The 23,124-nt window shown below is 44.7% G+C and overlaps 1 protein-coding gene across 1 annotated transcript in view; it reads left to right on the top strand.

The window, feature by feature from the left end:
* The window catches only part of LOC143283848 (short transient receptor potential channel 4-like), a 133,943-nt gene extending 124,037 nt beyond the window's left edge, over positions 1-9,906 (top strand). The window contains exons 12-14 of the mRNA XM_076590224.1: positions 470-659; positions 9,132-9,476; positions 9,519-9,906. Coding sequence (XP_076446339.1) covers positions 470-659; positions 9,132-9,476; positions 9,519-9,847 — 864 coding nt within the window. The 3' untranslated portion in view covers positions 9,848-9,906. The remainder of the gene's footprint in view (positions 1-469; positions 660-9,131; positions 9,477-9,518) is intronic.
* Positions 9,907-23,124: the final 13,218 nt, after the last annotated feature.

The raw sequence follows: 23,124 nt of genomic DNA, 5'->3' as shown, positions 1-23,124 counted from the left end.
TCGTGTTTCCTCTGCAGGTGGTGTTTTTAACTTGCTAGTCCATGACGTATATGTACAGAATTGATGTGCTTCCCACGCAGGCACTGTGTATATATCGTGGTAGTCCACGACGTATATGTACAGAAGCGATGTGTTACCCCTGCAGGCACTGTGTATGTATCTTGGTAATCCATCCATGTGTGTGTGTGTGTGTGTGTGTGTGTGTGTGTGTGTGATGGAGTCTCCCGTCGGACCTACGGATGAGTAGGCAGGCAGGCAGGGTTACCTGTCGGTGTGTGTCCTCATATGGGAGAAGAGGCCGATTCTGGATGCACAGCACTTCCCACAGGTGTTGGAAGAGAAAACGTCTCCAGAAGTTGAGCCCTGCTTCCAAAATGTACAGAAGCGTTGTGCTTCCCACACAGCCATTGTGCATATATCTTGGTAATCCATAACATATATGCACAGAAGCGGTGTGCTTTCCTCACAGGCGGTGATGCGTGACCTGGTGAAGCGCTACATCATGCACAAGCAGCGCACGCGGCAGGGCGGCGAGGGCGTGACGGAGGACGACATCAACGAGCTCAAGCAGGACGTGTCCTCCTTCCGCTTCGAGCTGCTGGAGATCCTGCGCAACAACGGCATGAAGACGCCCAACCCCAACCAGCCAAAACCCACAAGTAAGAAGGTCCGCTACTGGAAGTCCCTGGGCATGCAGCAGGGCAGCTTCGACTCCTCGGGCAAGAGCTGGGGGGACGGGGACCTCAGTGTCGAGTCCCGCGACAGCTCTGACTTTGAGCTGTGAACTGCTTTGATGTGATGATGAGAATTGAGAGTGATAAAAGAGTGATGATGGTGGTGGTGGTGGTGGTGATGATGGTGGTGATTTATGATAATAATAATGATGATGATGATGATGCAGACTCACGCTGACAACTCTCAGGCAAGGAGTTCATGTCATTTACATTTTTTTAAAGTCACACATCCATCATTCCAGAAGTAGCGTGTGCACTCACAAACAAAGAACCACACACACACACACACACACACACACACACACACACACACACACACACACACACACACACACACACACAAACATACGCATGGAAGCAGAAGTTCAAAAAGCACACGAGTTTATAAGATGGCACGCAGAACATTGAAGAAAAAACAAAACAAAACAAAACGAAAAACATCTTTCTCCCAACGCCGCTCCCCCCCTCCCCCTCCCCCCACCACACACACACACACACACACACCACACACCCCCTAATAAGGTGTTGGGGCCTCTGTGGGGTTGCATATCGGTATTAGCTCTTCGGGAGTGTGGCTACTCATTTACTCTGACTGGCTGGCCTCTGAGACCAAACGCCCCTGATCGCCCCACTGTGTTTTAACTTCTGTAGGCAGGACAGCTGCTGTCTGTGCATTTCCCGAGACTGTTTGGAGGTGATTCGGGGTAACTGGTTTTGCCACTGATTAGTTCATCTGTTACAGATCGATATAATGTAGCACAGCTTTCTTCATTGGGGAGCTGGTTGGATACAGTATTTGTTTTGCTTTGTGGAGAGGACAGGATGGTGCAGGGCGGGGGGTGGGGGGGATGGAAAGTGCTATGTTTGGGTCGGTTGTCAGGGAATAAAAGTGATGGGGTGCATGATGAAAATAGCTTTGAGCCTCCACATTGGTTCTTCGAAAGGAATTTTCAGTGGAAAAGAGTTTTGAACACTTTGGGGTTGAGGGGTGGGGTTTGGGTAATTTTATCCAAAGACAGATGGTAATTTTACTAAGGACAGGAAGGTAGATTTATTACAGACAGGTGGTAATTTGCAGGTGGTCATTTTATCCAGGACATATGGTAATTTCTTAAGGACAGGTGGTGAATCTATTTAGGAAGATAGCAGTATACAGACGTTGATTTTATGCAGGACAGTTGGTTTTATGAAAGACAGATGGAAGATATGCAATGGATACCCAATGCTGGAATAACGTCAGACCTTGACAAGTGCACTGAGCGTTTGGTTTCAAGCTTTGAACCCAAATTATACTGCGTCCAAGCTTAGCTCCAAACTTTTCTTCAACTGAGAATTCCGAAACAATTCTGTATGTGAAAGAGCTGTCTCATCAAATTCAGGAACAACACTTAATGTGGAACTGAGAGAAAATTTCCTGGTGAGTGGCTTTGTGTGTAAAGACAGTCACATGCATTTGGAATCGTAAAAGTTATCATTTCACTTATTATTTTAGGCTTCACAGCATTTTGAAACATGTTTAAAACTTAATGAGCACAGGGTGATGTTTATCAGTATGCAGGAAGTGGTACAAGGGATGAATGGCCACAACATCAGTGCTAGACTGTCAGAGGCCTCCACTTCAGAATTACAGTTTGAGTGCGTGAGCCAGTTGTCTCAAGTAGTCAGTACGTGTCTAACTGGTCTGGTGACCGGTCACTAACTTCACAGCTCGCGTCATTCTGTTGATGCCAGTTTTTATTTGTGGTCTTCGTGTGACTGGTTTCAGTTTGAAATCCCTAATCGTAACTCGTTGTATGATACATTATGTATATCGCAGTACTTTGTGAAATTCTTTCGGGTAAATGATTGCAGTGTCTCGTGTAGCTAGTTTCTAAACTTGCCTTGAATATCGACGGCAGTCTAAGATCTAAAATATCCCCCTTTTTTCTCTCTTATTACTATTGCAACTTGACATTTTAGGTCTGCGTACAAAAAGCAACCGTAACATTGGATTTGTAACGACGTAGGTTACTGAGTGTGACAAGTGAATAGTGTTCGTCTTTGATGTCGTTCAGAATTATTTTTGAACTTTTATGTTAGTGTTTTTATTCTGATTACTAGCATCAGTTGTTGTTTTTTGTATACCCTACTACTTGTGGGTTGAATCTATGTTTGTGGGGGAGATGTTGGGTGCGTGCATGTGTAGTCTCTTTAGCGTCACAAAACTTGTGGCATTTCTTTCAACATACAATTAACATTTTGTTTTATAATATTTTTATTCTTTGCTCGTTTTGTTTCACTTGCAATGTCACTGTTCTTTCTTGCACCGCTCTAAACTCTTGGCTTAACGATAGTCTTCATGTTTGTCTGCTTGCTGAATAGAAACAACTGCTTTTGTTTAACTCTGGGGTGTTTTTGAAAAGGCTGTTGAGTTATTGATGACTGTGCAGATGTACTTCTTCTTTTTTTTTTTGTTCTTGCACTTCTTCGCAACTTATTTCGTGAGTTGTGTAACATTCTGTTAAAGCTTGTGATTTTGTGGAGCGTTTTCTTTTGTTGTAGTTTTCTTTTTGTTTCTTTTGAGAATGGAGCATGTAATATTTCAGCTGTTTTCGTGGAGTTTGGGGTTGTGTTTGGGGTTGTGTTTTTTCCTTCTTTCCTTTTGTTTGTTTTCTTATTGAATTTGATAGTTATGCGTGTGTGTGTGTGTGTGTGTGTACGCGCGCGCGCGCAAGTGTGCGCGCAAGCGTGTTTGTGTGTGGGAGAAGAAAGTGTGGAGGGTTGGATAAAATAATAACATTTTCTTTCGCTCTTTATTTATTTGTTTGCTTCGTTGTACAGCTTGGAGATCCACGAAGATATTTATTCTATCAGTCATATCCCTTCTCTTCTTTTTCACCATGGAATATTGCCAGTGTTCTTCTCAAACGTTTGGTCTCCTGTCTTCTTTGGATTGTCTGTGGATTAAACCATTATTTATAGTACACATTCCGATTCTGTGTCTGTCTTTTGTGGTTTTCTGTGCAATTAACCGTTACTTTCTTTCAGAAAAAAAGAGTAAAAACAAAAAGAAAACTGCAGGATTTTTTATGTCTTAATTATCGTTCGATGCTGCTTTATATACAAACAAAAAATTGGGGTGAAAAAAAAAAAGATTGCCATAAAATGACAGCAAGATCCGATCGTTGAGAGACAGAGACACAGAGGCAGAGAGAGACGGCGGAATGCTGTCTGTTGAGCGGGAAACAGAAATTTGACCAACCTCATGCGTACCCGTTCTTCTTCTTCTTCTTCTTCTTCTTCTTCTTCTTCTTCTCTCTCTCTCTCTCTCTCTCTCTCTCTCTCTCTCTCTCTCTCTCTCTGTGGCTCGCTCTCTCTCCCTGTCTCTCTCTCCATCTCTCTGTCTCTGTGTCTGTCTGTCTCTCTCTGTCTCTCTGTCTCTGTCACTGTCTCTCTCTGTCTCTCTCTCTCTGTCTGTCTGTCTGTCTCTCTTTTGTGGGAAATATAGAAAAAAAAAGTTAGTGATTTTTATAATAAGTCTGATTTCATTCTTGTTGAGGTCTTATCTTGCTTCTGGCAATGAATCGAATGGAGAAAGGTAGCCCGGCTCTTTATATAAAAAGATTAAAGGTTGGAAAAGAAAAGAACATAGATGTGTGGAAATAAAAGAGAAAAAAACATAGATAGATGGACGGGGAAAAAAGAAATAAAGAACATGGATGGATGGGTAAAAAAGAGAAAAATAACATAGATCAACGTCTGAAAAAAAAGAACATAGTTAAAGGGGAAATCTGGGACCACAAAGTCGAGGGTCGTCCACTTTATGGATGCTTTTTGGGGTGTGTTGCTCAGATTTCCACACCATTACTACAGGTGTCCGAATATCTCAACATGGTTGTCGCCGGGACATAATTATGAGAGTACAATCGTGTCAAGTAGTCCCAAACCTAAACGGATCCCAAAGCAGTATCTTCATCACTTCCATCACCATTCATCGTCATCGAAATATAGAAAACAAAATGCCCCAGGTTCTGTGACACCAAAAGAAAAAAAAAACACAACTGAAGGAAAGAAACAACGGCAGCAGGAAATGAGGCCCTCCTCGCTCCCTGCCCATCCCACGATGGTGGTGAAGACTGCAAGCGGATGCAACAGATGCTGGTTGATTTCTTTGACCATGTGCTCCTGAGAATTGCAGATGCAGGTTTGCGGATCCTGCACAACCACATTCCTCGGGGAAAGAAAGTAGCATGGCGTATACCAACCCCGTGGTGGTCACGTGAAAAGTCTTCCGTCATCGTCTTCAGCAGAAAGAGAAGAAGCCCTGTTCTGAAGACGTTCTGTCGGTGTTCACGCTATGAACGATGAATGGCTAGTACAGATGTAGTCCATGGTTTTCCTTTTTGCTTTTGTTTTTTGTCGCACTACGTACATTTACTTGCCTTTCCTGTCCCTCAAACCTCTCCCCTTCTTGCTACCCGAATTGTGCTTTAACCCCTTGACTGCTGACTCTTGTTTAGGTGACGTCAACGTGGCATCAGTTTCTGTGGCTTTTCCAACATTTTGTGCGCGCATCTCAATTATATAATTGGTTCCGATGACCAAAGGTAATGCAGCCTCAAAAATAATTCCAAATTAAAAACGGTGTTTGACATCAAGACCTGTGAACTCAATTTTTATCTCGGTGAGGTGACGAGCGTACTTGTCATACAGTAGTCAAGGGGTTAAATGTTGCTTTGCGTTTTCTACACTTGAATCCCGTGCATGCAGCGGACTGGTTGTATTTCTGTAAGCAGCTGCTCACCCTTCACCTACCACCCCGCACCCTCCCTCCCACCTCCATCCTCCCACCCCTCTCTCCCTCCATCCTGCAATCAACGATGTCATGTTGCTTTGACGTTGTTTTCTCTGCACGCGTGCTGAGCCACTGATCGTATGAATGAATTGTTTGATTGCCTTTTAAGAGTATGTTGAACTGCAGTGCGTTGTTTGTGTGCATGACGTTTGTTGGGTACGTTTGAACTAACGAGGCAGTCTGAAAACATGGCATGTAAACTTTTAACAATTGTCAACCATTTTCTTAGTTATTCGTTTTAGGACTAAAGTCTCATTTCTTCTTTTTTTTTCTTTTTTCTTTTTCTTTTTTTATAAAGTTTTCTTGATTTTTCGACTTCAATTATACTCCGGTTTATTCGCTAAGACTAAAAAAAAAAATGTACGGGTTTTTGTTTGCTTGTGTATTTTAGCACTGCCGTTTAAGAAACTTTACGATTTCCCACGCACGCTAATGGATAGGAAATAGAATCCCTTTCGAACGACATCAAAGTGATTGTATTCATGTTTATACGTGAAATAATTGTATTCATATTTATATGTCAAAATGTCATCACTGTCACATATCACATTAATTTGTCCTTAATGAATTATATTTCGTCATGTTCTATCGTATTGTCCCATCTTGCATCCGTTCGCTTACTGGCGTATCACACGAAGACTTGTGATGTTACTTTCCAAATTGTGTTATTTTGGTCATTTTGATGTCGGAGGTTTTTGGGGTGTTTTATTGGGGTTTTATTCCATATCTTAATCCTATTTGATATTCGAATGCATCGTTGTACAAAGCTCGGGTCATCCGCGTTGGTGGCTTGCAATCACACCTTCACTTTTTTTCCCCAGTGAGCAGGCTTTTACATATGTGTGATCCTATTTAGCCAAGCCATTTAGTCAGCCGTACTCCGTTTTCGGGATTGAAATATAGCCTACACTGGGTGTGTTGGAGTTTACATCATTTTCCCCTCACCGAATTCTGACATGGATTATACAGGGTCAGCCCAGTGACTGTGCTCTAACTAATCATTGTTAGTGGTATTGCTGCCATTGGGTATGTGTGACTGTGTGTGTGCGTGCGTGTGTGTGTGTGTGTGTGTGTGTGTGTGTGTGTGTGTGTGTGTGTGTGTGTGAACGATGAAAATGGTGATGGGTAGGCCGTACCTCTGTGTTATCAAGGTTTACATTATGGGGTCAATAGATGTTTTTGTCTCCGGGGAATGTTCATCCCAGTTATCAGGGTTTACATGTTTGTGGCTGCAGGAATGTTGATCCCATTTATCACTGATTACGTGTTTGTGTCTCTGGGAATGTTCATCCCAGTTATCAGGGTTTACATTTTCCGGGAATGTTCATCCCATTTGTCATGGTTTACATGTTTGTGTCTCCGTGAATGTTCATCCCAGTTATCAGGGTTTACATTTTTGTGTCTCCGGGAATGTTCATCACAGTTATCAGGGTTTACATGTTTGTGTCTCCGGGAATGTTCATCCCATTTGTCAAAGTTTACATGTTTGTGTCTATGTGAATGTTCATCCCATTTATCATGGTTTACATGTTTGTGTCTCCAGGAATGTTTATTCCTGTTATCATGGTTTACGTGTTTGTGTCTCCGGGAATGTTCATCCCTGTTACCAAGGTTTACATGTTTGTGTCTCCGGGAATGTTCATCCCAGTTATCATGGTTTACGTGTTTGTGTCTCTGGGACTGTTCATCCCATTTATCATGGTTTACATGTTTGTGTCTCCAGGAATGTTCATCCCATTTATCATGGTTTACATGTTTGTGTCTCCAGGAATGTTCATCCCAGTTATCATGGTTTACATGTTTGTGTCTCCAGGAATGTTCATCCCAGTTATCATGGTTTACATGTTTGTGTCTCCGGGAATGTTCATCCCAGTTATCATGGTTTACATGTTTGTGCATTCGGGAATGATGTGCATCCCATTTATCATGGTTTACATGTTTGTGTCTCCTGGAAATGTTCATCCCACTTATCATGGTTTTACATGTTTGTGTATTCGGGAACGATGTGCATCCCAGTTATCAGGTTTTACAACATGGGGGTCAAGCCAAGTTTGTGTCTCCGGGAATGTTCATCCAAGTTCATTCCACTTCTTCACTCACCCACGCCCGCATTTCCCTGTTTCCCAGCAGTCGTTGTCCACCCCCCACCCCCACCCGCCCCCCCCCCCCCAATCCCCAACCCCATCGTTGTCAATCATATACGTTCTGCTTCGTTGTCACACGTTCCGCCTATTGTGGTCAACGACCATTGATTAAGATGTGTCGGGTTTATTGTTTGTTTTTTACTCCGATGTCTTCTCTGTTGAAGTGGTCAGTGGTTTTTTTGTGTGTTTTTTTTTTTACTGAAGCAATAGTCTCCGGCTGTTATATGAATAGGGGACTAATTGATGATTAAAATTTACCAAGCAGTAATGAAGCAATTAATAGTCTCCAGCTGTAGTATGATTAGGGGACTAATTGATGATGAAAATTTACGAAGCAATAAAGAAGCAATTTGACCACCACCACCACCACCACCACCACCCCCCCCCCCCCCCCGCCCACCCCCCCCCCCCCTCAAAAAAAAAAAAAAGAAGAAGAAGAAATAATTCAGTGAATGAATGAAATAAGTTTAAATGAATGGCTGTTTGAATGAATGAATGAATGAATACAGTAACAACAATACCAAACCTTTATCATCACCTGTCAGTTCGCCTGTACTTTGGACTAAATAAAACATTTTTCTCTTGAGGAAAAAAATAAACAGCTGGCATTTAACCCCCTCAACTTAACGCTTTCACCGCCAGTCAGTTTAGAGTACAAAATTCCCTTGTGGTATAAACGCAGAAAAGACAGTGGCTAAGAATAGCTGGGGATTCCCCCTGAGATGTATAGAAAATATGGCCTATCCTACCACCGAACACTAAGAGCAGTAGGTTCATGGATAACAGACCTTTCAGTGACATGGGTCCTCTACCACGCCTGTGCATAAATGCGAGCTTGGCGGTGAAAGGGTTAAGTCTATTTTCCCCCCACTCCCCCACCCCCCATTTAAAGTGGTTTTTGTTTTCTGATTCATTATTGAAAAAAAAAGAAGGAAAATTAGCGATGATGACATCTTCAGACCATGGAGGTCTTAACTCTTTTGTAGATAATTATACTCTCACGACTTATATTCTTATGTTCATGGTTTAGCATATTATGAACTGTAAGCTTGTTGTTGCTCTATTTTTTTCTTATGTGATACGTTTTCATGACAATTTTTGTGTAATATTTTGTAAACTTCAACCATGGAATACGACAAACATTTGAGGAGAAACATTATTTCATCACACTAACCATATGTTGTATCATTTGATTTCCTTACTACACACACGCAGACACACTCTCACACACACACACACTACATACATACATACATACATGCATACATACATACATTTTTCATACACATAAACTTTATACGATACGTAGTTTTATGTTTCACGAGTTCCAAATTCTACAATCGTTAAAATTAAACCAACTTCCCTTTTCTCTTCCCTCCTCCTCCTGCTCCTCCTCCTCCTCCTCCTCCTGCTTTCCAGACCGCCGCCTGTCCCGCAAGAAGAGTGTGATGGCCCTGGACCGCCTGAAGCGCTCCTTCTCCTACCAGTCCAGCAGCCCTTCGGGGTCCCTCAAGAGCTCCTCCGGGGGGTCCACCCGCAACCTGGCTTCCCAGGACCCCGGAGGGGACAGCGCCGTCATCACAGAGGTGGACGTGACCATCGAGAAGCACGGCGTGCGGAGAACGCCCAGCAACACCATCCCGGAGACCATCCCCGAAGAAGAGGCGGAGAGGATCCGCCGGGAGTCGCTCAAGCCCCTCAACGGGAACGTCGCGCGTCTGGACTCCATCGACGGCGAGGATGAGGAGCGAGGTGGTGGTGGAGGTGAAAGGGGTGGGGGACCAGGAGGAGGGGGGAAGAGGGGGTGTGAGGGTGAGGGGGACACGGAGAGCTCGGGGTCGGCTAAGCAGAGGCGGGACGAGGGGCTGGGGGAGTCGTTCGACAGGAACTCGGAGCTCAGCGACCGCGACTCGGTGACCCGCGCGGCGGGCGTCGGCAGCGGAAGCGGAAGCGGCAGCGCGGTGGAGTTGCAGCCGCTGGGCGATAGCTGCAGCGGCAAGCCCTCGCCGGCCCACCTCCCCTCCCTCACCTCTTCCCCCCTGCCCCCGGGCCCTGACGGAGAGGGGTCCTCGCCCGACGACCCCCGCTGGTCCTTTCTCGACGCCTCTGTGGCCAAAAAGGTCACCTTCATGTGACGGCCGGCCAACGCTCAGCCGCGGTCACGCAACGGACCGGCCAAAAGAGTGACGTTCCAGTGACGGAGCGATTATTGGGGGTGGGAGGGGGAATCACGTTCATGCAACAGGTCGGCCAAAAGAGTGACGCTCTAGTGACAGACATCAGTGGGGGTGAAGGGGAGTCACGTTCATGCAAGGGCCGGCCAAAAGTGTGATGTTTCAGTGACGGAGCGATTATTTGGGGGAGGGGGACGGAGCGATCATTGGGGTGAGTCACTTGCACGCAACAGGTCGGCCAAAAGAGTGACGTTTCAGTGACGGAGCGACCAGGAGTGTCTCGCGTTCACGTGACGGAACGAGTAAGTGTGGTGTGATACGTGTGACGACAGACCACGTGATGACGCACAAACTAAGAGAGAGTGAGGCTTCTTGCCAGCGTTCAGATGGTGACTGGCCCGTCAGTGTGTCACAGTTCATGAGACAATCCTTTTGTCGGCTGTGTACACACACACACACACACACACACACACACACACACACACACAAACCCCCCAGCCCCACCCTACCCCACCCCCACCCCCACATACACACACTCATACACGCGCGCATACACACAGATATTGTGCAATGCTCGTTTCAATCATTGAAAAAAGCCGATCGATAGCTACCCTTCGCCACCTGCAGGACATCTCTAGATCTCCAGTTAGGAAACAGATCCAGCTCAGCCCTGGTTCGTGTTTTCAGGCTGGATTTCTGTGTCATAAACACATATGACGTCATCTTGCTCAAAGGTGATCGGTCACCTGAGTCATCGTACATGTTTGCCTTCCTCTTTTTGATTAATTTACAAAGTATATAGAAATAAGCGAGAACCTAATGTTTCAAACTTTCACAGAGCAGCTGGTGTTGAATCCTTCATCTGCTCTTGGTGTAGAAGGGGGAGAGGTGAGGATAGGGGTGGTGGTAGCGGGTGGGATATAGTACGCCCTTCAGTGCCACACTATATCACAAACACTGAATCATCATCTATTCCTGCATTAATGGCAGGTTACTTAACGGCCAATGTTTCTCGTGGTATATTGTCGTGCGTAGTTTGTGTTCAGACCAGCGCTGATATTCGGCTGTATATTTGTCAGACTCCACAATGATCGAACGCGAATTGGCTGGTAGATAGTTGCTTGACCCATGTCTTAATGATAATAATAATGATATTATTTATATAGCGCTGAATCTTGTGCAGAGACAAATAATGCGCTTTCACACCAGTCATTTACATGCATGCATAACTCTAAAACTGAATGTCTTCATACACTAAACAGGTTGGAGTGGCCGGGGTGGTGGGAGTGGATGGGGTCGAAGCAGTGCATCGATTAGGGGGTGGGTTGGTAGTGGGAAACGTCATGTTGTCGAAGATCGAGTTGTGAGAACACAGCTAGGGTTTCTGCATCTCCAGATCAGATGTTTGGTTTTGTATGTTATGCAACGTGTAGGTGCAGTTTGAGGAAAGCAGAGAACCTACAAGAACGATACTGCTACAGATTTGTGGCACTTTCTTTCTCTCTGGTTGTCTTTTTTTTTCGTATCTATTACCAATACATAGTCATTCTGTTTAGTTAGGCAGGGGGGAGATAGGGGGAACGAACGAACGAACGAACAAACCTTTTTTTTTATTGAGGGAAAAAAGGAATAAGCACAAATGGCTTGTTTTCATCCAGCCCTCATGAAAAGGAAAAATAAATAATACTAAAGCATAACATTACTAAATTTCAGATTATGTCGCAAAAAAAGAAAGAAAAAAAAAAGCAAGAAAGAGATGGGAGCGGGAGGAGGAGGGGAGGGGTGAGAAAGAAGGTGACTTTTGGACGGTGAGTGTTGGTGTGAATAAAACCCCTGCACTTTTCTGACTGCTTTTGTGCGTGTGGCTCCGTCCTTCAGTCCCGTTACTGTGGGCCGGTCACACCTTGTCCCTCCATCCACCCGTCACTCACTCTGTCTCTCCATCCACCCGTCACTCCATCCACCCTGTCCCTCCCTCCATCCACCCGTCACTCACCCTGTCCCTCCATCCACCCGTCACTCACCCTGTCCCTCCATCCACCCTGTCCCTCCCTCCATCCACCCGTCACTCACCCTGTCCCTCCATCCACCCGTCACTCACTCTGTCCCTCCATCCACCCGTCACTCACCCTGTCCCTCCATCCACCCTGTCCCTCCCTCCATCCACCCGTCACTCACCCTGTCCCTCCATCCACCCGTCACTCACTCTGTCTCTCCATCCACCCGTCACTCCATCCACCCTGTCCCTCCCTCCATCCACCTGTCACTCACCCTGTCCCTCCATCCACCCGTCACTCACTCTGTCCCTCCATCCACCCTGTCCCTCCATCCACCCTGTCCCTCCATCCACCCGTCACTCACCCTGTCCCTCCATCCACCCGTCACTCACCCTGTCCCTCCATCCACCCTGTCCCTCCCTCCATCCACCCGTCACTCACCCTGTCCCTCCATCCACCCTGTCCCTCCCTCCATCCACCCGTCACTCACCCTGTCCCTCCATCCACCCTGTCCCTCCCTCCATCCACCCGTCACTCACCCTGTCCCTCCATCCACCCTGTCCCTCCCTCCATCCACCCGTCACTCACCCTGTCCCTCCATCCACCCGTCACTCACCCTGTCCCTCCATCCACCCGTCACTCACCCTGTCCCTCCATCCACCCGTCACTCACTCTGTCCCTCCATCCACCCTGTCCCTCCATCCACCCGTCACACACCCTGTCCCTCCATCCACCCGTCACACACCCTGTCCCTCCATCCACCCGTAAACTCACCCTGTCCCTCCATCCACCCGTCACTCACCCTGTCCCTCCATCCACCCTGTCCCTCCATCCACCCGTCACTCACCCTGTCCCTCCATCCACCCTGTCCCTCCATCCACTCGTTACTCACCCTGTCTCTCCATCCACCCGTAAACTCACCCTGTCCCTCCATCCACCCTGTCCCTCCATCCACCCGTCACACACCCTGTCCCTCCATCCACCCGTCACACACCCTGTCCCTCCATCCACCCGTAAACTCACCCTGTCCCTCCATCCACCCGTCACTCACCCTGTCCCTCCATCCACCCTGTCCCTCCATCCACCCGTCACTCACCCTGTCCCTCCATCCACCCTGTCCCTCCATCCACTCGTTACTCACCCTGTCTCTCCATCCACCCGTAAACTCACCCTGTCCCTCCATCCACCCGTCACTCACCCTGTCTCTCCATCCACTCTGTCCCTCCATCCACCCGTCACTCACCCTGTCCCTCCATCCACCCTGTCCCTCCATCCACCCGTCACTCACCCTGCCCCTCCATCCACCCTGTCCCTCCATCCACTCGTTACTCACCCTGTCTCTCCATCCACCCGTAAACTCACCCTGTCCCTCCATCCACCCGTCACTCACCCTGTCCCTCCATCCACCCTGTCCCTCCATCCACCCGTCACTCACTCTGTCCCTCCATCCACCCTGTCCCTCCATCCACCCGTCACTCACCCTGTCCCTCCATCCACCCTGTCCCTCCATCCACTCGTTACTCACCCTGTCTCTCCATCCACCCGTAAACTCACCCTGTCCCTCCATCCACCCGTCACTCACCCTGTCTCTCCATCCACCCTGTCCCTCCATCCACCCGTCACTCACCCTGTCCCTCCATCCACCCTGTCCCTCCATCCACCCGTCACTCACCCTGTCCCTCCATCCACCCGTCACTCACTCTGTCCCTCCATCCACCCTGTCCCTCCATCCACCCTGTCCCTCCATCCACTCGTTACTCACCCTGTCTCTCCATCCACCCGTAAACTCACCCTGTCCCTCCATCCACCCGTCACTCACCCTGTCTCTCCATCCACCCTGTCCCTCCATCCACCCGTCACTCACCCTGTCTCTCCATCCACCCTGTCCCTCCATCCGCCCGTCACTCACCCTGTCTCTCCATCCACCCTGTCCCTCCATCCGCCCGTCACTCACTGGCTACACTACAGGCCGCTGGAGAGTTCCCCAGCTGTCTTGGATCTTGTGCATGCGCATCTGACTCATCGAAATCACGAGCAATGCTAAAGGCGATAGACATAGACAAAAGCAGCAAACATGTGCAGTCCTCCATTTCTCCAGTTGATGGCCTCCATCGCTACAACCAAACACGGTAGAATGAAGTGCCATCGTACACGAAGTGTACAATACGGAAACCAAAATATAAAGCAAAAAGTATATTTAAAAAAAAAAATAATAATAAAAAAGAAGTCTGCTGTTTCGCACGTTCTGCCCCTCTCAATCTCCTTTGTTGCTCGCAGTTTTAGAGAGCCAATCAACTTCGCGAGCACAGATCATGTGACGTTCCTCTTTAAGTCAGGTAAGCACGGAACTATCCAGCGGTCTATTGTTGAGTCACAACAATTCCGTTCGTTAGAATTGATAGCAATAGTGGTTTGGGGGTTTCCATCCTCGTCAGACATTGGACACGCTAACATATGTGACAGCAGTTCTGTTCTTTACAACTGATGTCACCGTGTGGGGTCGGGTTCCAGCCTTGTCAGTCACTGGACACGCTGATGATTATGTGTGACAGTAGTTCTATTTCCAGCCTTGTCAGTCACTGGACACGCTGATGATTATGTGTGACAGTAGTTCTATTTCCAGCCTTGTCAGTCACTGGACACGCTGATGATTATGTGTGACAGTAGTTCTGTTCCTTAGAACTGATGGCACCGTGTGGGGCTTGGGTCTTCAGGTGTGTACAGGACTGACTGAAGTTGTAGGTCAGTTTGACGACCTGTTGTTTGACGCCCTTCACGTCAAGTTGTTCAGGGCCTGGCTCCTGGTTGGATGAAGGTTCCGTTGATCGTGGGGGTGAGTCCTGGATGTCTGTCCGTCTGGCGTTCCAAGAGGGGTACCTGAATGGCGGTGAAGATCTGACCGTGGGTATGGAATATATTTATTGACCCGCAGTGCGTTAGAAGATTCTTGAGGACGTACCGGGGGCATTGGTGAAGTGTGTGTATACGGCGCTTAACAACACACCACAAGAGACTCGCACACTGAGTTGTTGACGGACTTGTGTGTTGAAAGATTCTTATCGACTCACTGATTGCAACAGTCATTCGTGCGTTTGATCAAACACACACGCCTTCCCCCGCGCAAACACACACACACACACACACACACACACACGCACACACAAAGAAACAATTGCTAAACGGATGCGATTTTTGATCTCGATATTTATGTGCATGAAACAACGTTGAAACGTGCTAAAAACTGGTGGATTTGGTCAGATACATTGCTGTATATGAATTTGCTGGCTCTGGTAAATAACCACGCCTGTTGATGAGCGGGGGAAAAAAGTTCGAAAATGTATGCAATCACGTGACATGCTCAAGCTGGCGGGATACAGGTCATGTGATGTTGTTGATGTGTGTGTGCATTGATACTTACTAAAGAGGTGTACATTTTTATCTAAAAAAGATACGTATATACTGCGAAAAACTATGATGACAAAGACCACTTTCAAACTGTGTGGCTTCCGTTAAAAAATTATATATATACATATATAAATATACACATAAATAAAGATGTCGTCAGAAGGGCAACGCTATCTACAAAGGGGAAGCAACTCCTACAATGCTAAAGAGACGTCATCTCAGTGTTTTGGTTGTGATGGTGTTAATCCGATGAAAGACAAATGCGCATTTGTTACGTCACTCACATTAATGAACATCGTCTCCGTAATACGTGTTAGTATCTGTGCTGTTTGCTGGCTCGAACACCTTTTGTATTACGGTTTGAAAGGTGAAAGTCCACTTCATATTTTACGGTCACCGGGGCAAGGAATTCACATCCACGATGTCTAGGGCTTGGCATACTGAGGTGGGGCCTAGTCCAGTTGGAGACACTGTGGCAGAGTCGTTTAGGCGTTGGTCTTCAGGTCCTGAGATCTTCAGATCCAGTGTCCACCAGTGATCAGGATTCGAGACTGCCTTTTCGGCATGGTGTTGTGTCCTTGGGAATGGCACTTTACTCCAATTTTCCTCAACCGCACATAGATGTGAATGGGAACCTGACTTCGGTTAAAGAAGCTTAAAACGGCGGGAGAAGAGGATTGGGCCCCGCCTTCCTGTGCCGTGCCCTGGACGCAGTGGATAGGAATTCACTGCCTTCCTGTGCCGTGCCCTGGACACAGTGCTTCCTGTGCCGTGCCCTGGACACAGTGCTTCCTGTGCCGTGCCCTGGACACAGTGGATAGGAATTCACTGCCTTCCTGTGCCGTGCCCTGGACACAGTGGATAGGAATTCACTGTCCCGATGGCCGTAAAAGGCTATGGGAACTTTAACCTTTGGCCATTTTTGTATATTAAGAGCCGTGGTGTGGGAGGTATGTTCTCAAAGACAAAAAACACCCTCAACATGAGCACAGGAAAATTCATCCAACATGTCAGTTTGCGTTGGTAATTGCAGTGAACGGACAATGTTATCTTTTACTTCAAGGAAATCCTGTATTTCTCTTGCATGTGCATAAATACTTGTGCTCGATGTTTAAGAAATACGTTCCTTAAAATGAAAGTTATCCCCTCACTGCAACAGCCACACACACACACACACACACACACACACACACACACACACACACACACACACACACACACACACACACACACTGACATTTTGGAATTGAATTCTTCGGTTTATTTATTGTCATTTCCAAAACAAAACAAAAACATACCCTCATGCTATGGTGATCCTTGTTTTTTTGTGCCCAGTTGTAGATTGATGTCTGGCCTCAACGTAAACATTCTGTGTCCAGTTGTAAACTGGTGACTGAAGAAAAAACAAACAAACAAAAAAACAACAAACTACACACGAGTAGTCGCGGGACACATTTCTGACACGTGTGTTATTCTGAAGCGAGTGGCTGTTGTTTCACGGTCAAAGTTTTCATGAATTCCCCCCCCCCCCTCCTCCCTCAAACCCCGTCGCCCCACCCCCACCCCCTTTTTTTAAAATTCATTTTCATCATCGTCCTTGTCATCTACATCTTTATTATTTTATTTTTCATGTTGCTGTACGGGCGTGTGTGTGTGTGTGTGTGTGTGTGTGTGAGAGACACAAAGAGAGGGAGAGAGATGCAATCTAGGATTTGGTGTTTTGATTTCTAGTTGACTGTTACCTTTCACAGATTGCTAATGTGATTCTGTATACATATATATGTCTCTGTCTCTCTCTTTCTCTGTGTCTCTCTCGCGCGCGCGATGCGTGCGTGCGTGTGTATTCATTTTGCAGAAGTCACATACTGTGCACAATCGTCACAACGACTGCACGTGTGCAGTTGGTTTCTATGGGTTTTTCGTGTTTCTTCAACGGATTATCTGTGTTTGAGCAGACTGAGAACAAAGTATCTGGACAATGAAGCTAACAGATCGTGTGAAAGAACACAGATTGTGTGAATGAAGAAGCCCTTTACATTGATTGTGTGAACGTTACTTTGTCCCTTCTGACAGTGACTGTTCGGAGACTGAAGGCAGGATTTACATATCATCTGGAAAAAAATATATATATAAATATATGTCTTATGTGGAGTGGTGTTGATTTTTCATATCGAGTCCCGTCTTCTTGCTTGTAGGTGAAAATATGTGAAACAAAATATCTGGGTGTTTTCGTGTGTGTGTGTGTGTGTGTGTGTGTGTGTGTGTGTTTCACTATCGATTCCCAGTTTCTTGCGTATTATTTGAAAACATGTTCGTTGGATTTGCATGAAAATAATTATGTAGCCCTAAAATGTTGCGTGTTTTTATTTCGCTAATATTTAAATGTAATTCGACTGGTTCGAGCTTGCTTCTGTTTCAGATTTAAGTGTTTTAAATTCAAAGGTGTCAATGGTTCATAACTAAAGAGAGCAGATATTGAACATTTTTTTGTTGTTGTTGTATTAATTGGTACATGCATGGTGTTAGCGAGGGATGTGTGTGAGCTGTAATGTTCATGGCGATGGATTGGTTATTTGTTATGAAAGATTGATACCAGCAATCAGTATGTACTTATAATGCTCTCTCTCTCTCTCTCTCTCTCTCTCTCTCTCTCTCTGTGTTATTCTTCCTGTCTCTGCGAGTGCCTGTATGCGTGTGTGCGCGTTTCCATTCGAGTTTGCTGTTTGCGTTATTTGCATGTTTTCATTTTGAACCATGGTATTTACTGGGAACAAAGAAAAAAAAATCATTTTTAAAGTTGTGTTGAAAGTTACATTCGCCATGAATAAGATATCAAAAAAGAAAGAAAGAAAGAAAAAAGGTTTAGGATTAGTGCCGTATAATTTCTGTTTGTTGAGAACAGTGTCAAAGGCGTATTATGAAGCATTCTATGATGCACCATGAGATGAATGTGTTACTTGTTTGTTATTTTAGTTTCTACGGGTCCGATATGTTACGGGATGATGATGTTGGTTTTTTTCTTTCAGCCCGGATAAAGTCATGGCCCTTTGTGGTTGGTTGGGCTATAGACAACAGAGGATAGATAAAGTAAATAAATACATAAGTTAATGAAACTGCTCTGTTTCGGCTCTGTTATGGCTTTGTGTTGTCGGCTTGGCTATAAAAAACAAAGATATGAAAATAAGATAAGATGAAATAAAATAAGATAAACAGTGAAGTATTATATGGATCTCGTCAAAGCAAATTAGGAATGGAGACGTTCAGTCCAGACAGACATTTTGAAGAAAGTCCTGATTTATTCAGACACCTGTTGACCTTACATAAGAGTTGACCCCTTAACTGCTGCTGACAAACGTGTTTGTCAGAGAACGGCTGTAGCCTCGCTGAAATCAGATTGAGAATACAGGTCAGGATGTCTGTCACCATTCTTTATTTGGACCACTTCCTCTTGGGATGAAATGTCCTTTGTTCAGCAAAACCAATTCCATCATCGAAGTATACGCAGAAAGTGGGAAAACGCGCAGTTAAAACTAATGCTACGCTGATATTATTTCACAAATGTTCAGCAGTTGATGGGTTAATGTTTTTAACTAGCCATTGTCGTTACGGTTAATTGTAGGATCCTAAAGGAGTGGGGGGGGGGGGATAATTTGTTAATAAAATTTTGTCTGTTCGAACAGAACTCGGTATGAAGTTCATTTGTCCTGTTTGCTCTGTGTGTGTGTGTGTGTGTGTGTGTGTGTGTGTGTGTGTATTTCTGTTTCTTTGTGATAAGAGGTGATAAATGATTGTGCTTAGTTCGTAAGGTTGATACTTGCTATGTCATACTATAGCATAGTATGTGGATATTGCCCATGGCCTAATCTCAAATCGTTCTTTTTTTAGCAATTGATCTTTTGTGTTTTGTTGTGGTTTGTTTGTTGTTGGGTTGTTGTTTTTTTCTTTTACTATTGATCGACAGTTATTCATAAGCTTTTTAAATGAGTTTTGTGCAGCTTTTTTTTTCTTTCGTTGATATTCTAGTTGTTTTTTACTTGTATATGTTGTTTGTCTTTGTTACACCTGATTTATCATTCACGTAAACTCTGCCGTGATAATTATATATGGCCATATATTGTAAGCATTTCTCTGGGGGAAAGAGATGGGCACTAGATGTAGACCTTTTTTGTAGTAGTCACTGTCTATGGAAAGAAAGGGATGGACGGTAGATGTGGTCCTATACTGCAATTAGTCTTTCTTGCAAGAGAAGAATGGGCGATGGGTATGGACTTATATTGCATTCCGTCGATGGAGATGGAGGGTGAGTGGGTGGGGATGGAGGAGGAGGAGGGGTGGGGGGGGGGGGGTAACCAGACAAGCGAAAGAAGAAGAATACAACCCGGTCAAACACATGACACCTTGACAGTCAAAATTTGAAGCCGTGCTGGTTAACTGAAACAGGAAGGAAAAGCTGTATTCAACAGAGTGTATGTCAAGGTCGCTCCTGTCTTAATTAAACATGTGTTTCTGATTCATCCGTCGATTACATAATGCTTTGTCACCTTCTGTCCGTGACGTGAAGGTCATCCTTTCCCTCCAGATATTATTCAGTGGGACATCCCCGCATCTTGTCCATAACTGCCGTGTAAATCATCTCTGTCGTACACTAAAATTACGGGCGGTGAGTCTCTATTGTCTACACCCAGAACACACCTTGCGCATCGGTCATTTCCTTTCTTATCCACAAGTAACAGTTCAATGGATCAGCCCCTCTCTAATGTTTTAGATAGTGTGCCAGTGACCTCTTCTCTTCTGAAATGAAACGGGCTTGATTCGGGTTACGAATGAAGCCATAAAACATTTTTATACCATAGGATGTATGTTCATAGCAACACACACACACACACACACACACACACACACACACACACACTGCAATTGTTTTCCTCGTCTCTTTGAAAGAAGGTTTTGTTCATATTTGTGTGTGTGTGTGTGTTGTTTTTATTTTTTTGTTTTTATTTTTGTTAAGCCTTCATCTGTCTCTTACTCTGCCTTTCTCTCTCTCTCTCCCCCTCGAGTTCGTTCGTTCTCAGTCACTCTGTATCTATGTCTGTATTTTTCTGTGCCTTTCTGAATTCGTGCAAGCGCTCATTTATTCATTTGTTGTTTTTGTGCTTTGTTTGGTGTTGTTGTAGTTCAAGGGGTTTATGATCATTTCTGTTTCCTTTAATATATATATATATATTATATTATATTTGGAGGCTTTTTGTTTCGGGGGAGGGTACAGTTTTTTGTTAGCTGAGACGGGTATTGTATGCCTAATACTGGAATCGAAGTGAATATGAACTATTATGACATTTATGTCTTGTCTCCCAGCCTGTCTGTGTTTGTTTATCCGTCTATCTGTCTGTCTCTGTGTGTAGTGATTGTAAGGCAAAATCACACGTCTCTTTCTCTCTGTAATGACTGTAAGGCAAATCACAGGTCTACGTCTCTCTCGGTGATAACTGCAAAGCAAATCACAACGGAAATCTCCTGGTGTCAAAACGTATCAAACCATGCTCAGAAGTGATAAAGCTATTTGTAACAAAAAAAAAAAAAAAAAAAAAAAAAAAAAGAAGAAAAAAAAAAACACGAAAATTTATCTGCCATGTATAACCGTTGATAAATCTATTGGCCATGTATCAATGTGTTGTTGTTTTCTGAAATTAATCCTATGAGTGCTGCTAAAGAGTATACTGGTCAGAGATGACTGTCACATCACTGAGATTTGAAATTACAGGTCATGTTGTCACTCACCCTTCTCTTATTTGGACTTCTTCTTTTGGTGATTTTTTTTTTTTTTTTAATTTCCTTTGTTCAGCAAAATCAAGTTCGTCATTTACATAACGCAGGAAGTATAATCATAACTAAAATGTTACACCGATCTCATTTATTTTCACCAGGGTTTAACAGTCAAAGGGTCTGATTATCGCCTATGTATTAACTGAAAATGGGAGGCGCATGCCGTGGCAGAATCAGGCGTTAGGACTTCGGATCCAGTGTTCTGCAGTGATCAGGGTTCATGACTCCGTTTCGGCATGGGGTTTTGTCAATGTGCAAGGTATTTTCCTCCAATTTCCCTCACTTCACCCAGGTGTGAATGGGTACCTGAGTTCCGTTGGGGGTAGGTCAAAAGGGCGGACTGGGCCCCGCCTTGCTATGCTGAGCCCGGTTGATATGAATTCACTGCTCCGATGCTCGTATAGAGAGCTATGGGTCCTTTAATCTTTAATTAAATGAAAATAAAAACTTGTACTGGCCAGTTGTTGATTTTTGACTCACTTGTGTAAACAAAGTGAGTCTGTGTTATAACCCGGAGTTCGGTTGTCTGTGTGTCTGTGTCTGTGTGCCTGTCTGTGTGTCTGTGGTAATCTATAACATTGCCATTTTCTCTGGAAATACTTTGTCTGCCAATACCAAATTTGGCTTAAACATAGTGTGAACAAAAATCTTCACAGTCATACCAATAACAGGTTGTAAGTCTTCCGAATTAAGCCGTTTTTCCGAATCATTAACGGTTTATTTCGTTGAAATTCGTTCCGAAATCCCAAAATTCTAAAAACCGCTTCCCACTGTGTTACCAGAAGGTAGCTTGTATTTGAAGACGACATGGCCTCGTTTTTCTTGTTCTGAATGAAAAGGAAAGAAATACAAGTTCTGGACAGAACACACACAGTGAAATTAACTACACCATCGATGTGTTTACTGCGTATAAATATTCGAAAGTGGACACTGAATTAACTGGAATGAACATAAAAGAAAAATTGAATCGATCGTTTCTTTCAGCCCTTTGTAGACTTGTTCGTGCAGATCTAGAGATCTACCTTGTGTTGCGATGTGCTTGAAGCGAATGCAACGTCTCCTTTACCGCCTAAATATTTAAACGGCGTTATTATGTCCACTACAATAGCATTTATTTATCGCTCAAAGAAGAAAACGACGCCAGATGCGCCCACAGTCAGGATTAGTCTGCTTGCCTCGGAACTGAAGGTGCATGGTTCAACCCTGCTGGCAGGCCTCTTTTTTTTCTTTTTTTCACTCCCAAGCTTATTTTATATATTTAATACAGAGCATTTTTCAAAGATTTTTATAATCTTTTATTTTTATTTTTTTTTTTTTATCTCTCCTTATGATTACTGGATAAAGCGTGAAGCACAAGTGAGTCTTGAAGGCTTTGCCTCTTGTTTTTTGTTTCTGTTTTTAATATATATATAAAGGTCTGTCGCCCTCAAAGAGTGCTTTGTCTGTTTGATTTTCTTAGCTTTGTTGTTGTTGTTTTGTTTATTACAATCTCGTTTACTCTTACCCTTAAAAATATGTTTAACAATCAGTCTGGTGATCGATCGGTCTTTCTGTGAGTATGTCTGTCTGTTGCTGTCTATCCGCCTCTGTAAATGAATACCTGTCTCTGTGTCGCTTTGTCTGTCTGTCTGAGTCTCAGTCTGATTTTGTTTTAAATTTGTATGCTTATATCTGTTTGGCCAGTCTGTCTATATGTCTGTCGGTCCATTGGTCCATCTATCTGTCCATCTATCGATTTATCTATCTTCCAGTGTAACTACATTTTCCAGTATAACTGCGTGTCTCTCATTTAGAGATTCCGAACTATGTGTCTGTCTCTCTCTACTTAGTTACTGCTATCGGTCAATCTGCCTGCGTGCCTGTCAATGTTCATGTTAATCAGTCAACCAATCTGTGATGTCTGTCAGTCTGTCTGTGTGTATATATTTATCCGTCTTTAACAAACAAGTCAGGTCAGGTCAAGTCAACTTTATTATCCCCAAAGAGAAAATCATCTGTCTGCATCTGCTTACG

This window comes from Babylonia areolata, chromosome 7 (assembly GCF_041734735.1).
Source record: "Babylonia areolata isolate BAREFJ2019XMU chromosome 7, ASM4173473v1, whole genome shotgun sequence".
NCBI lineage: Eukaryota > Metazoa > Mollusca > Gastropoda > Neogastropoda > Buccinidae > Babylonia > Babylonia areolata.
This window is presented reverse-complemented; position numbering and strand designations above follow the sequence as displayed.